Below are 17,279 nucleotides of genomic sequence, written 5' to 3' on the forward strand. Positions count from 1 at the left end.
TCCTACCTACACCAACCAAAAGTTTCCTACCACCCAGACCCCCATTACCAAAGGGTCTGGGTCATCTCTCTCAGACATTAAGTTAGGGCTGCTTAGCTGGAGAATGCCAGAACGTGGCACAATGGGACCACAAAACAATAGAACGTGTTAGCAATGATGTTCTTATGATAAAGTCACCAGGGTGAGTTTATGTAAGCTTAAAAAAAGTAAAGAACATTACTGTTCTCCTTTTGATGAAGTATGGCTTCTTAAACCCACAACAAAGTTCTAGATGAATTTTCTATAAGAAATCAAATGCTGGAAAGGAGGACAGAATTATTCCCAAGTGCCATGTAAAAGAGAATGAAATATCCCTGATGTCAAAGTACACATACATGTGATAATGAGGGCAAATCTCCCAGGATTGCTCATTATACAGAGGCAACACCGCCACAGAATAACTGCATCACAGTCAGAAGCAACTGTTCATGTCATCTACTCATCTCCCTATTTTACATGTGGGTAAACTGAGGCACAACGAAGTCGAGTAGTTCGGCCAAGATCTCACGGCTTCTCAATTATTGAATAAAATCAATAAAAATTTGCTTTCTTCTTATCCAATTCCAGAGGGTGAGGTAGAGGGGGTCCATGGCCACTGAACAGAACTGACTGGAATAACCAAAGATTGATATCCGGGAACCCGGACCGCCCTAGGCTCTGTGCCCAGGAGCCGGCAGTCTGGTGGGAAAATGCAGACCCATCATGAAAGTGATGACGTGATGGAGAAAACATCAGTTTTCCATTTCGATCATGAAAATAAAGTTAGTATGGATGGATCAATGCAGCTCTATTGGCAAGAACAGTACGACCTGCCAATTTCTGAGTTACTAACAAATGCCAAACACTTAAATACAGTAAAACCTTGGATTGCGAGTAACTTGTGCTGCAAGTGTTCTGTAAGACAAGCAAACGTTTCTAATAAATTTTAATTTGATAAACAAGCGATGCCTTGCAATGCGAGTAGTATGTGATGCTAAACATCCCGTGATCACAACTGAGCCAATGGTTCTTAGTGGTTCTTCTCTCTCTCTCTCTCTCTCTCTCTCTCTCTCTCTCTCTCTCTGTCTCTCTCGCTTAGAGATTGTGGGTGGTCATCTCCCATGCATGGATGCTCAGTCTCAGGCCCCATTGTTTGGCAGAAATCAGTGATTTTTTAGAATTTTGGAAGGTGCCCACAACTGGTACTTTTTTTTTTTGTCACTTCAAAGCACCTGTGGATAGTCCTTTGCTTTTCCACGTAAGAGTAACCTTAGGAATGCTTTGCTTCATTCTAGGTCAGGCTGCCTGCAGATATAGACCCTTCCCTCTGCTGCCTTATTGCCAGTTACATTAAATACAGTATATGACGAGAGTTTATTAATACTGTACTGTAGTCAACATCCATGTGAGCATATACAATGGCCCCCATGCAGAAAAAGGTTGAAAACAAAAGCAGTAAGAAGATGATTATGGTAGAAGTTAAGAAGGAAATCATCAAGAAGTGTGAACAAGGTATGCGAGTGGTTGAGACTGAAATACTTTATAAGAAGTTTACGTCTGCATCTCATCTGCAGAAGAGAAGGAGAAAAAAGTAGAGGAATCCCTCACTTCAAATGAGATTAGGGAGATGTGTAAAATGTGGAAAACAGTGCAAAATTTTGTAGAAAAGCACCACCCAAATAAGGCAGTACGAGAGATGAATCTATTTAATGACAATGCAATGTCACATTTCCGTGAAATCCTCAAAAGGAGGCAAAATCAAGTGTCATTGGATAGGTTCCTTGTTAAAGTTGCACAAAAAGAAGATTCCATTGAGCCAATAGACAGGAGTGATTCCATTAGTGATGGTGAAAGTCGTCCTACACAATAACCCTCCTCTCTCGTCTCCCTCACACCAGCCACAAAGGTTTTCAAAGAGAAGTGTGGGTTAATTTGTCTGTTTTTCTTTATATTTTGTATTTATTATTTTGTATTATGTTACAGTACTGTAATCATTTTATATGATTATTTTTGGGTGTGGAACAAATCATCTGAGTTTCTATTACTTCCTATGGGAAAATTCACTTTGAATATACAAGTGTTTTGGATTACAAGCATGTTTCCGGAACGAACTACGCTCACAAACTAAGGTTTTACCGTATGTTCTTTCATTTAGTCTCTGAAATGATCCTACAAAGGTGGGTGGTTTCCCCATTTTACAGACATAACCTGGCCTTGGCAGGATGGCCCTTTCAGAATGGCCAACAAACCAATGGCTACCACAAAGAGTACCCACAGGACAGCCATTCCACCAAATGCCTGGTATTTTTAAATCCAATACTTAAAACATAGAGAATCTAACAGGGCATGGCAGGGGTACAGAGGCAATAACCCTATGACTTCTCTACACTAAATACCTGCCTGTCAGAGTATCAGCCACCCTCGAGATCAAAATGTTGTCTCTAACTTAAAAGATATGACTTCTTGGAGAAACTCCTGAAGATCTTGTCATCAGATGTCTAAATCAAGGTCCACCAATGATAGAATAAAAATGAACTTTCTAATGGCCCAAGTTTCACAAGTCTATTTCAGGGAGAAAGTGGCCCCCAGTGAGTGTCCCTTTTTCTCATCCCTTTCTAAGTCCAAGGAGATGACAGCAGCCCAGAAGACAAGGGGCTTTAAAACATCTGGGCTGCCATTATGTGAGAGGAAGAGACAGCGGCTCAAAAAGGTCAAGTCACTTGCTCAAATCTGTGCAACCAACGAGTGATGAAACTAAGGCTAAAACCATCAGCTCTCTGCCATAGTTGATTCTCTCTCTCTCTCTTTCAGGCTGCCTATGTCTACTGAAAACACCAAACACAAAACAAACCCCAAAACTCAGAGCACATATTCCTTCTAAGGTGACAGAATTCTTTCATTCAAAAAGAAATCCTTCAAAGGTACATACATATTACTAAGCTTCAGAAACCTGGGCTTGAAGTCCAGTTATACTTTTTGAATAGGAATGCTGAGAGACCACATCCTTGCCTTGATCTTGATCATAGGGAGAAAGCATCTCGTTTCTCATGATTAAGTACACTGTTAGCTGTAGGTCTTTGTAGACGCTTCTTTATCAGGGTGAGGAAGTTTGCCTCTACTCGTAGTTTGCTCAGAGTTTTTATCGTGAATGAGTGCCAGGGTTTATCAAATGCTTTGTCTGCACCAATGGATATGATCATATCATTTTACTTCTTTAGACTTTTGATGTGATGGGTTACACTAATTATCAAATGTTAAACCAGCTTTGCATATCTAAATATATCCCCTTGGTCATGGGTATGTAATTCTTTCTAACTATTGTTGGATTTGCTAGAATTCTTAAAAGGATTTTAACATCTAAGTTCATGAGAGATACTGGTCTATAGTTTTCCCTTCTTGTACTGTCTTTGGTTTTGGTATCACTGCTTTTTTTTCTTTTAATGTTTGTTGAGGTAAAATTCATCATTTAAGCCATTTTAGAGTATATAATATTCAGTGGTTTCCGGTATATTCACAATGTTGTACAATCATCATGAAAAAATGTTCTATTTATAGAATGTGTCCATCACTCCCAAAAGAAACCCAAACCCCCAACTCCCCTTTCCCCTACCCCCTATCACTGGCAACCACTAATTACTTTCTGTCTCGATGGATTCCTCTATTTTTGACATGTCATATGATTGCGTTCAAAAAGTGTGGTCCTTTGTATCTAGTTTCTTTTACTTAGCATGTTTTCAAGGTTCATCCACGTTGCACATTTATCAGTACTTCAATCCTTTTTTGTGGCCAAATAATAGTTCATCTTACTGATATACCACATTTTGTTTATCCATTCACCATTCATGGCCATTTAGTCTGTTTCCACTTTTTAGCTGTTGTAAATCATACTGTCATGCACAATGGTATGCAAATGTTTGAATTCCTGCTTCTATTTCTTCTGGATATAAACTGGAATAATCCTCACTTGGTCATGATGTACTATCCTATACTGTTGAATTTGATTTGCTAAAATTTTATTTATATTTTTTGCATCTGTTTTCATGGAGAACACCAGCCTGTATATTTCTTTTCTTGTACTGTCTTTGTCTAGTTTTAGTATCATGTAATGCTGATTTCAAAAATCAGTTGGAAAGTCTTTTTCTGAAAGTTTGTGCAGAGTTTGTATTGTTTCTTTCTTAAATGTTTGATAAAAAAAAAAAAGCCTAGGGTTTTCTCTGTGGGAAGGTTTTAATTATAAAGTAGATTTTTTAGTAGATATAGGGCTATTAGGGTTTTATATTTCTTCTTGAGGGAACTTTTGTCATTTTTACCTTTCAAAGATTTGTTCATTTAAGTTGTCAAATTTATTAGCATAAAGTTGTTCGTAATATTCATTATTAACCTTAAATATTCCTACAATCTCTAATAGTTTCACTTCCCTTATTCCTGATATTGGTAACTTGCATCTTCTCTCTTTTTTTTTTTTCTTCTGATAAGTCTGGCAGAGGTTTGTCACTTATATTCATCTCAACAAACAAGCAAAAACAATAGCTTTTGGTGTTATTGATATTTCTCTATTTTCTGTTTTCCCTTTCATGAACTTCTGCTATGATCTTCTGCATAGCTTATGTTTCCATCTGTTTTCTTTCTGGTTTCTTGATGTAGAAACTAAGGTCACTGATTTGAGACCTTTCTTCTCTTCTAACATAGATGTTTAGTGCTATAAATTTCCCCTTAAGGACTGCTTTAGCAGCATCCCATAAATTTTGATATGTTGTTTCCATTCCGATTTCTTCTTTGATCCATGGATTATTTTAGATGACCCATGGTTATTTAGCTTCCTAATATTTGGGGATTTCCCAAAGATATTTCTGTTATTGACTCCTGCTTCAATACCATTTTGATCAGAGAACTCATCTTGCATGACCTGAATTCTCCCAAATTTATTGAGACTCATTTTATGGCCCAGAATGTAGTCTACCTTGATAAATGTTCTGTACGCAGTTGAAAATAATGTATCTTCTGTTCTAGGTGAATGGAATGTTCTACAGATATCAATGAGAGTAATTTGGCTGTGTACTGTTCAAACCTTTTATACCTCATTGATTTTCTGCCTACTTATTCTGTCAATTATTGATCTATTCAATTATTAAGAGAGGAATATTCAAATTTCTGAGTACAACGGAGAATGTGTCTATTTCTCTTCTTGAAGTTTCATCAGATTTTGCTTCATGTATTTCAAAGCTATGTTTATTAAGTGCATAAACATTTAGGATTGTTATGTCCTCCTGATGGACTAACCCCTTAGTCATTTTGAAATAACCTCTGGTAATACAACCTTTTATCCCTCGTAATATTCTTCTCTCTTAAGTCTACTTCGACTAATATTAACATAGGCACTCCAACCTTCTTTTGACTAGTCTTTGCATGGTATATATTTTGCTATCCCTTTATTTGTAACTTCTTTAGGTCTTTATATTTAAAGTGCATTTCTCCTAGGTGATATATATTTAGGGCCTCCTTTTTTCACTCAATCTGACAGCCTCTGCCTTTTAATTGGCCTTAGACCACACACGTTTAATTTGACTATTGAGAACTGTTAGGTTTAACTCTATCACTTTGCTATTTGTTTTCTATTTTCCCATATGTTCTTTTTCCCTTTTCTTCCTTTTTTAGGGGGGATGGAGGGGAATGAGAATGAGAACTGAGAATGATTTTTATGATTCCATTTTATCTCCTTGGTCGCCTTATTAGTCGTAACTTTCTGATTTGTTATTTTATGGTTGCTTTAGGGCCGGCAGTATACATCTTTAACTTACAGTCTTCCTTCAAGTGATTCCATATCACCTCATGTGTAGTATCAGAATCTTACAATAGTATACTTCCATTTCTCCCCACTTCTTGGTTTTTGTGTTACTGTTGTCAAACATTTTAATTTCACATGTTATGATCCTCATGCTACTTTGTTATTATTTTTATTTAATAGTAAGTCATCTTTCAACAAGCTGTAAATAATAGGAAAAACTCTCATAGTGATCTGCTTGGTGCTCTTCATTCTTTTGTGTGTTCTTCATTCCCTATTGTCCTTTGGCATCATTTTCTTCCCTCTTGAAGGACTTCCTTCTTTTAGTGCAGGTCTGTGAATTCTCTCTGTTTTTTTATGCCTGAAAAAATTATAGTTCACCTCCCTTTTGATATCTGTTAATATTTACTCATAGTGGATTTTAACTTTTATTTGTTAATAACTGTGATTTAACTGTTATTTAACTATTATTTTATTTTTATTATTATGAACGTATCTTAAGCAGGGCTTGTTTTTGCTGCAGGATCTTTGTGTGACTTGTCTTGCTGAAGAGAGCTTTTGAATTTATTTCTAGCAGGTATCACAAGGACACCGTTGGCTCAGGACCAATTTTTATGTTAAATTCTTAATGCTGCCTCTAGCCCTACATGTATGATTTAAATTTGTACTCTAAATCCAAAATTTTAGGTTGCAATTTTCATTTATCCGGAAGCCTTTTCCCCCTCTCTATATATCATTTTATATGTAAATATCAGTTGCAATTTCCCATCTCACTCAAGCCCTAGGCTTTCTCTTCCATCCCTAAGTGAATGTTCATATAAAAGCTTCAAGCTATTAGAAGTTCTGTTTTTCTCCCCAAGACAGCTGCATGTCAGGTACGGTATACTATCACTTTGAGTTTTCGTTCTTTTCTTTGCTTCTGGTACGTGGGACTTTCCCTCTTGTTTCTCTCACGGGCCTAGTATTACATTAAAAAAAGATTTAATGACAACTGGGATTTCAAAATATCTTGATAAGCTGAGATGATGGACTAAATAAAATGAGATGATGAATAACAGAATGTGAAGTCCAGCATTTAGGCTAAAAACAAAACAAAACTACTCCCTCCCCCCCTCCCCAAAAAAGCAATAGCTTCACAAGTACAGGCGATGTAGCCTAGTAACAACATAAGTGAGAACCATTAAAGAATTTGAGCTGCTCCACAAAAGCCCACAGTGTAAAGTGGCTATCAGAAAGTTCACCCTTTATAGAACAGGACCGGGACAGCAAGGAAATACCATTTTGTGGTTATCACATTACATGTATGTATTGGTTATCTGTATGTATTGGTCTGTATGTATTGTGTAACAAATTACACCAAAACTTAGTGGGTTAACACAGTAGACGTTTCTTATCTCGGAGTTTCTGTGGATCAGAAATCTTGGTGCAGCCTAGCTTGGTACTACCGCTGCTAAAACATGTCTCACGGGATAACATCAAGGTATGGGATGGGGCTATAGTCTCATCTGAAAGACTGACAGAGGGAGGACCTGCTTCCAAGCTCTCTCATATAAGTGTCTACTGGATTCAGTTCCTCACAGGCTGTTGAACTAACTGAAGGCTTCAGTTCCTTACCAGCTGTTGATGTGGCCTCCCTTAGTTCCTTACCACATAGACTTCTCCACAAAGTAGCTCACAAGATGGCAACTGGCTTCCACGAGAACCAGCAAGAGCAGGAGAAGGCAAGCAAGAAGGACTAGTCTCTGTCACCTAATATTAGAAGTGATATCTATCATTTGCCATATTTCAGGTCCAGTCTACGCTCAAGGGGAGTCTATGCTCAAGGGCATGAATACCAGGAGACAAGGATCATTAGGAACCATCTTAAAGGCTGCCTACCACAATGTGTCACATTTTAAATGGTCCCAAAGGTACAATATGATATCCCAAGACAACTGTGACCAAGAGAATTAAAAAAAAAATTTTCAAGAACAAAAATTCAGGCCATGTAAAGGAGAATGTAAAATGTTTAGGCTAAAAAAGAGAAGGGATAAAAGGAGGAGAGGAGGGGACCAGGGTACGCTTGTAGGCAGGTACTATACATGTCTTATTCACTATTAAAATCCTCAGTTACTGGAACACATTAGGTATTCAGTGAATACTTGGTAAGTGCTATGTGAAAAAAAATTAAAGAATAAATCCATAGGGAAATGAATTTTGGCTCAAAATCCAGAAATAAGGAACTTAACGCTTAGAATTTTATAAAATCAGGACAGGTTGCTAGGTATGTCTCTGGAGGTATCAAAAGAGAGGCTGGATGATCATGCAGGATGAATGAAGTCAAGAAGTGTGGATGAAATAACCTCTAAGTGTTAAAAGATCCACCTCTAATGTTCTGATCCCATGACACTATTGGTCTGGATAAATAAACCATTACTGAAAATGGCTCCTGATCCATATTCTGGCCATAGCCTATGGTATACTGCCAATGTTGAAGACACAATAAAACCATAATTCCTTCCCCTTAGACAACATGAACCCTCTAAGCCTTTTAAAATATTTAGCCAAAAAAGAAATGAGTCCCATGTGAAACAGCTCACTCCTGACACTGGCCCCACTCTCCATGCTGCTGCACTGCTTTGCAGCAGTGCGGTGTAGTAGAGACAAAGGACAAAGGCTGGGGGTTCTGGAATCACAATGACCTGGTCTGGCTCTGCACTTTACCAGCTATAGGACCATAGGCCAAGTCATTCAAGTCATTCAACTTCATTAGGCCTCTCTTTCTCTTTCTCTTTCTCTCTTTTTCTTTCTTTCTTTCTTTCTTTCTTTCTTTCTTTCTTTCTTTCTTTCTTTCTTTCTTTCTTTCTTTTTCTTTCCTTCCTTCCTTCCTTCCTTCCTTCCTTCCTTCCTTCCTTCCTTCCTTCCTTCCCTTCTTTCCTTCTTTCTTAATATGAAATTTATTGTCAGATTGGTTTCCATACAACACCCAGTGCTCATCCCAACAGGTGCCCTCCTCAATGCCCATCACCCACTTTCCCCTCCCTCCCACCCCCCATCAACCCTCAGTTTATTCTCAGTGTTTTAAAGAGTCTCTTATGGTTTGCCTCCCTCCCTCTCTAACTTTTGTTTTCCCCTTCCCCTCCCCCATGGTCTTCTGTTAAGTTTCTCAGGATCCACATAAGAGTGAAAACATATGGTATCTGTCTTTCTCTGTATGACTTATTTCACTTAGCAGAACACTCTCCAGTTCCATCCACGTTGCTACAAAAGGCCATATTTCATTCTTTCTCTTGCCACGTAGAATTCCATTGTGTATATAAACCACAATTTCTTTATCCATTCATCAGTTGATGGACATTTAGGGTCTTTCTATAATTTGGTTATTGTTGCAAGTGCTGCTATAAACATTGGGGTACAAGTGCCCCTATGCATCAGCACTCCTATATCCCTTGGGTAAATTCCTAGCAGTGCTATTGCTGGGTGATAGGGTAGATCTATTTTTAATTTTTTGAGGAACCTAAAGACTAGGACAATATTCACCTCAAAGGATTGCTTTGTTTTGTTCCCCATGAATATTGTAAAGTGAAGCCATCAAGAAACATTTCAAAGTCTAGGTAAAAACACCATTCTCTCATTCCTACCTTGATAGTTTTTCACAGGAGTCATCTTGTTATAATCTTCTGATAAAATAAATTCCTGCAAAAGAGAAGAAAAATATCAAGCAAAAAGAAATTCTTTAAGGGAATAATTATGTTTTGATAAAACTAGATGGTATAAAGAAACATAAGCACAGAATTACATCTAACATTAGTATTTTGCCAATCAACTCAGCATTTTTGTATGCCTTTAAAAGTAGCAATCATAATTATGATCCAATGTAGTTATAACTGTTATCTTTTAATGCTGAAGTTCATTTTTTTTCTTTTTTTTACTTATGTGTGAGAAGAAAACTGGATCAAGTTCAGAGTCTTGACACTAGTCAATTTTGAAGATTACCCTGATTCCAAGTACTTTTCTCTCAATAGTGCCACAGCTGAAGATCTGCAGGGCTCTGGCCAGTGAGCAAAGAGATGCCAATCTTGTAGTAGAGAGACAAATCGGGTATTTTAAAGATTCTGTTTCTAATATCAGTAACTTATTTTTCCTCACAACAAGCTTCTCAAGGCTGCATCTGATTCGTGCCCATATCCCTATGGTACATGGCACAGTGTCTTGGTGCAGTAAGAAATCAATAAATATCCATCAAACAGATACGTGAAAGGCATCTCCCCAATCTGACGAGATTAATCTGGAGATCAAATTTACTCAAAAATAGTTTCTATACAACACACTGAATACACTCTTTGTGAGGACACCTAAAACACAAGTGGGTGAGTGTGTGTGTGTGTGTGTGTGTGTGTGTGTGTGTACACACTTCACCTAAGCATCTACATATACAATGACCTATATGTAGAAACCAATCAAGTGTTTATAAGCCTCAGCCAGGTTTTGAGTCTTTCAAATGCAAATACCCATATACTCTTAAAGAGTAAGTTGTCAAACATAAGGAAAGCTGCAAAGAATAATAAATTGATGCCTTCGTCTGAGCTTAGAAACAGAACAATGAATCTGTTCAAAACATTTGGAGGATTCCAGAATCTTCTCTTGATGACTTAAAGAAAGGTGTGTGGGCGGACAGATGTATAAACTCCTTAATTGCTATCTGGGTATTTACTGAGTCGATACAGTGTAACTTTTTAGAAGAAAATATTATTTTATTGTCTTTGTGATAGACGCCACAAAGGTAAGCATGAGGTGACAGATATGACAGAATACAGGACGTATCAAAATTCCTTTGAGTGTTCACTTTTCTACCCTATCCCTCCTTAAGAAGTTTAGCTACAAAATGGATTTTCTTCACCATGATTTTCTAAGTAAAAACATTATTCAACTTGTCACTTTTTAATTCCTATCAGTTATTCCTTCAAGAAGTAGCACTCTACTCATTTCTCATTTCTGAAGAGTCAGACTCACAATGGAAGAGAGGAGGCTAAGTAGTAAAGTCGTTCTCCCGTGAGAAGCTAACGGTGGGGGTAAGGAAGGTGGGTACACGTCTACGCAGCAATTCTCAACCGCCCTCCATCACAACCAAGAGTAGCTTGCTCCTGAGCCTCCTGCTTTAGAGGGCCCCAAGTTTCCTCACACACACACTAAATAGATTTATTAAAGACCATCATGATCTAGGCAAGTGTTTACTAAGTTCATAGAGCTCATGTGTTACTTTGATTATACTGAAATGGTTCTCCGGTTTGAGCCAAAGGTAACTCCATTCCTTTCGCAACAAGGCAGGATATAAAATGAAACCCACTTGATGCAGATCTGTATTTAGAATCAACATATTAGAATCAGCATACACAACACAATTACCAGTTCACTTAATTTTTTTTTTTTTTTTACAATTTTTACAATTGCCAGTAAACTTAATTTTTTGTTCATTTGTTTTTCTTATGAAAATAGCAACACACAATCGTGGAGAAAATTTGCGAGATTTTGTCAGCCTTCTTTCATTTTTTTTTTTTGATCAAAGAAACAGCCTATTTTATTTTTTGATGTTTATTTTTGAGAGAGAGAGAAAGAGTGTGAGTGCAGGAGGGGCAGAGAGAGAGGGAGACACAGAATCTGAACCAGGCTCCAGACTCTGAGCTGTCAGCCCAGAGCCTGACACGGGGCTCGAACCCACCAACTGTGAGATCATGACCTGAGCCAAAGTTGGACGCCTAACTGACTGAGCCGCCCAGGAGCCCCGAGAGAGAATCTTAAACAGGCTCCACGTTCAGCGTGGAGCCCTACATGGGGCTCCATCCTACAACTCTGGGATCATGATTTGGGCCAAAATCAAGAATTGGAAGCTCAACTGACAGCCACCCAGACACCCCGTCAAGTTGACTTTTTAAAAGATTTTATCTATTAACACTCACTAACAATATAATATGCAAGTATGGCTGTGGCTTAGATTATTTTCTTAGGTTTGCCCAACCAAAGCTCAGTAGATCAACGATGTACACATTAAAAAAAATGTTTTATTCATCCTTCTATTTTCCCCTCTTTACATTTATTGACCACATATCTATCATCCTAACTTTTTTCTCAGATACTTACTTTTTTTAGAGCGTTTGTAAATTCACAGCAAAATTGAGAGGAAGGTATGGAGATTTCTCACATACTCCCTGCTCCCCTCCAAATAACATTCCAGCTCCAAATAACATTCCATACTCCAGCTCCCCCATTAACATCCCACACCAGAGTGGTACATTTATGATAACTGATGAATCTATATTGACACATCATTATCACCATCCAAAGTCCACAGTGAACCCTGCCGTAAGGTTCACTCTTAGTATTGTAAATCCTGTGATCTTTGATAAATGTATACTGACATGTGTCCACTATTTGAGTGTCATGCTGAGTTATTTCCACTGCCCTAAAAATCCCCTGTGCTCTGTCTATTCATCCTTTCTCTTCCCACCCAATCCCTGGCACCACTGATCTTTTCACAGTCTCCAAAGATTCATCCTTTCCAGACTGTCACACAGTTTGAATCATACAGTATGCAGCCTTTTCAAATTGGTTTCTTTTACTGAGTAGTATGCACTTAAGTCTCCTCCATGTGTTTTTATGGCCTGATAGCTCATTTCTTTCTAGCACTGAATAATCTTCCATTGACTGGCTGTACCACAGTTTATTTATCCTTTCATGTACAGAAGGACATGTTGGTTGCCTCTAAATTTTGTTAATCATCGATAAAGCTGCTATATACATCCGTGTGCAAGTTTTTGTGTGGACGTAAGTCTTCCATTCCTTTGGATAAATAGTAAGGATTGCTGGGCTGTATGGTAAGAGTGTGTTTAGTTTTAGAAGAACGACCAAACTGTTTTCCCAAGAGGCTGTACCATTGTGCATTTCCATTAGCGATGCAGGAGAGCTCCTGCTGTTCCACATCGTTGGAATCATTTGGTGCTATCAGTGCTCTGGATTGTGGCCGCTCCAACAGCTGTGGTGGTATCTAATTTTAATTTGCCTTTCTCTGATGACACAGGAAGTGGAGCATCTTTCATACGCCTTGCCGTCTGTAGATCTTCTTTGGTGAGGTGTCCGTTAAGGTCTTTGGCTCATTGTTCATCTCTTATTGTTGAGTTTTAGTTCTTCATATATTTTGGATAACTCCTTTTATCAAACATATCTTCTGCAAATATTTTCTCCCATTCTGTGGCTTGTCTTTTTATTCCCTTGGCAGTGTGTTTTGCAGCAAAGAAATGTTTCATTTTAATGAAGCATAGTTTATCAATTCTTGCTTTCATGGATCATACCTAAGGCATAATACCTGAAAAGTCATCACCAGGGGCGCCTGGGTGGCTCAGTCAGTTGAGCGTCTGACTTCAACTCAGGTCACGATCTCACAGCTCGTGGGTTAGAGCCCCACATCAGGCTCTGTACTGACAGCTCAGAGGCTGGAGCCTGCTTCAGATTTTGTGTCTCCATCTCTCTCTGCCCATGCCCGCTCACATTCTGTCTCTCTCAAAAATAAACAAACATTAAAAATAAAAAAAAAAAAAAAGTCATCACCAAACTCAAAGTCATCTGAACTCTCTCCTATGTTACCTTCCAGGAGTTTTACGGTTTTGCATTTTGCATTTAGGGTCTGTGATCTATTCTGAGTTAGTTTTTGTAAAGGGTATAAGGTCTGTGTCTCTAACTGTTTTTCACACGTGGATATCCAGTTGTTCCAGCAAGATTTGTTGAAAAGACTATACTTTTTTTCTCCATTGTATTGCCTTTGCTCCTCAGTTGACTTTATTTATGAGGGTCTATTTCTGAGATCTTTATTCTGCTCCACTGACCTATTGTCTGTCCTTCCACCCACACTATCTTGATTACTAAGCTGTATAGTAAGTCTTAAAGATAGGCAGTGTCAATCCCCCAACTTTGTTCTTCTCCAATATCGTGCTGGCTATTCTGGGTCTTTTTCCTCTCCATATAAACTTTAGAATCCGTTTGTCGATATCTATAAAATAACTGGTTGGGATTTTGGTTGGCACTGCACTGAATGGATGGATCAAGTTGGGAAGAACTGACATCTTGACAATATTGAGTCTTCCTATCTGCAAACATGGATCTCCCTCCATTTATTTCAGTTTTTTAAAAATTTTACTCATCAGAGTTTTGTGGTTCACCTCATATAGACCTGGTACATATTTTGTTAGATGTATACCAAAGTATTTCATTTTGGGGGGTGCTAATGTAAATGGTACTGTTTTTAATTTCAAATTCCATTCCAAGACCCTCATTGTTCATTACCGGTATATAATAAACAACTGACCTTCATATATTAACTTTGCATCCTGCAGCTTTAATATAATTGTTTATTAGTTCCAGGAGGTTTTTTGGTCAATTTTTTTGTCAACATTTCTTAGATTTTTCTACATAGGCAATCACGCCATCTACAAAGAGTTTTATTTTTTTCTTCCCAATCAGTATATCTTTTATTTTCTTTTTCTTATCTTATTGCATCAGCTAGAACTTCCAGTACAACACTGAAAAAGAATGGCGAGGGGGTCATCCTTGCCTTAAGCCTGATTTTAGTGGGAAAGCTTCTGATTTCTCCCCATACCTAATTGTTTTTAATGTTCACTGTAACAGATCAAACAACTCTGTTATGTGTAAGTAAAAAGTCAGTAATTATCTCCACCTTCTATCTCATCCCTTTAAGGAAACCAGAGTTAATAGTCTGGTATCTCCTTTTACATCTTTCTTTCTCTTTTACCTTTATGTCAACACATGTAAATACATATACATATAGGGCTTTTTGTTTGTTTTATTCCACAAACATAGGGTCACACAATAGACATTACTTTACAATTTGCTGTTTTCGTTTATAATACATCAGAGCTATCTTTCCAGGGCAAAACACTTGGTTCTAATTTATTCTTTCTGGTGGCTGTCTAGTACTCCAAAACATGAATACGCCATACTTTATTCATGTACTCCCTGTTAAATGGACATTCTATTTGTCTTCTATATATTACTATTGTAATAATACAGCAAGAAATGCCTTTGCATGTATAAACATATGAATTAATGTACATGTTGAAAAGATTGCTGGCTCAAAGATTATAAACACTTAATATATTTTTTAAATTTTTTTAATGTTTATTTATTTTTGAGAGAGACAGAGACAGAATCCAAGTGGGCTGGGGCAGAGAGAGAGGGAGGCACAGAATCTGAAGCAGGATCCAGGCTCCGAGCTGTCAGCACAGAGACTGACGTGGGGCTCGAACTCACAAGCTGTGAGATCATGACCTGAGCTGAAGTCGGACGCTCAACCGACTGAGCCATGCAGGCGCCCCATAAACATTTAATAATTTAATAAACTCTGCCAGATCTCACTTTCCGGAAGTATGCAGCATTTCAGTTCCCTGCCATCTGACCCTCATACGATAGCCTATTTCCCCATATGTAATCAGCAGTGGATATTACTCATCTTTTCAATTTTTTGCCAAACTGATGTCCAAAAAAATATAACTCACTATGGTTTAATATGCATTGTCCTAACTGCTTATGAGCTAGAGTACTTTTTATGTTTATTTGCCATATTCATTTCTTGTTCTGTGAATTTCCTCCTTAAATCCTACCACAGCTTAGTTTCTTAAAAAGGAGGACGTGAGGCAAAACTTAAGTGCTACTGCTTTATTTGCAGGTGCAATATCAGCAGTGTGAGTGAAGGAAAAGCAAAGAGAAGCAGAGAAAGTTAGGTGGTCCGTCACCAAGCTGGCCTATGTTTCATGAAGAGGCCCAGTTGGTCCTCTAGCATACAGGAAGTCTCTGGCAGAGTTTAAACATCAGGCTTACATGCTGGAGGAATCTGTTGGAGGAAGGGATGGAGAGGGAATTTATCTGCCAGCTCTCTTCTCCCCTGCTTTAAATTTTGATCATAACTTAGCTTCCCCTCCTTTTCTGGAATATTATACTATCTAGCCTTTTTAAGAGCCACTGGGGAAGACAGATGTAAGTGCTGTGCTTCATACAACTCAGAAAGCTGCTGAGGAAACAGATAGCTATTTTCCTTAGGTTTTCATTTAAAGACAGCAAAGCACAGTGGTTAGGTTAAGAGCTTGGGTACTGGAGGCAAACTGTCTGGTTTGAATCCTGGCTAAAACACATACTAGTTATATGATCTTGGACAAGCCGCTCAGGACCTCTTTAACAGTAATAAGGAGAGTCATAAGACTGTGGTGAGGATTTGGTTAATATTTATAAAGCATTTAAAGCAGTGCCGGGCATACAGTAAGTACTCTATGAGAGTTAGATAAAATAAATAAATGCTACCTTTGTGAAATGAATTAAGGAGTCTTCCCTTAAAAAACAAAAACAAAAAACTTCTGGGGTACCTGGGTGGCTCAGTAGGTTAAGCATCCGACTTTGGCTCAAGTCACGATCTTACGGTTTGTGGGTTCGAGCCCCGTGTGAGTCTCTGTGCTGACAGCTCAGAGTCTGAATGAAGACTGTCTCCTTTCCTCTCTGCCCCTCTCCTGCTCACACATTCTCTCTCTCTCAAAAATAAATAAACAGAAAAAAAATTTAAAAAACTTCTGGAATATACTGAACAACTTAATAGAAGAACTAGAGAGAATTTTGCTATAAAATACTAAATGCCTGGTTCTTTTTTTAAATAGCAGCTCTTTAATAACTTTCCTATTTTCTCTTACAGTTATGGGTCTCATAAGGTTTCTTATTTCTCTTCGGGTCAAATTTATTAATTTATATTTTATTAAAAAATCATCCACTTCCTTGAAGAGTTAAAGTATATTACCATGGAACTAATATAACATTGTCCTCTGATGCTTTTTTAACCCTCTTTCATAGAAAAGCAGTTCTACTACAAACATTAGTTTGTTTCAACATGATTGGTAAATTAGGGAAACAATTTGAGCATAGCTCAAATTTCATGTCACTTTTGCAAAATTTTGTCCAGAAACACTAGATGAGCCCAAAAAGCTGAACCAAGCTATGTAGGAATACATAAAACAGAGACACACAGATCTCCAACATCTACCCGCTACTTCAGTGTACCAACCCTTGAGAGCCACATCTATCTACATCTGGTGTTAAAACTTGGCCTTCTGACTTCAGATAACCTCCGCCTACCACTTCAAATAAGTCACAAGCTGCAATCCTTCCGAGGCACACTTCCACAAAACTTCAGGGCTTTTTCAAGATAAAGTACCACAGTTATCGTAATGTTTATGTATTCCCTCATTTAGCACGTCGAAAACTATGCTACATTTTTACGAGTGTCCCATCTTTATTTTTTATGTATCACTAAGTTGTGGTTTTTTTCTTTTTAAACAATGTTTTTGAGTATTGTGCTCCTAAATTCATTTTCCTTAAGACTTTTATGGCTTTTATTGCAATTCTATATAGCACAGTGATTTTTAAAAACGCACATTGCATTATGGCAGAACTA

General features: G+C 37.9%; 1 protein-coding gene across 2 annotated transcripts in view; it reads right to left on the reverse strand.

The window, feature by feature from the left end:
- The window catches only part of WDFY2 (WD repeat and FYVE domain containing 2), a 177,317-nt gene that overhangs the window by 46,179 nt on the left and 113,859 nt on the right, over positions 1-17,279 (reverse strand). For both annotated transcript variants that reach the window (XM_030309887.2, XM_030309903.1), the window contains exon 4: positions 9,421-9,475. In XM_030309887.2, coding sequence (XP_030165747.1) covers positions 9,421-9,475 — 55 coding nt within the window. The remainder of the gene's footprint in view (positions 1-9,420; positions 9,476-17,279) is intronic.

The sequence above is a fragment of the Lynx canadensis genome, chromosome A1 (assembly GCF_007474595.2).
Source record: "Lynx canadensis isolate LIC74 chromosome A1, mLynCan4.pri.v2, whole genome shotgun sequence".
NCBI lineage: Eukaryota > Metazoa > Chordata > Mammalia > Carnivora > Felidae > Lynx > Lynx canadensis.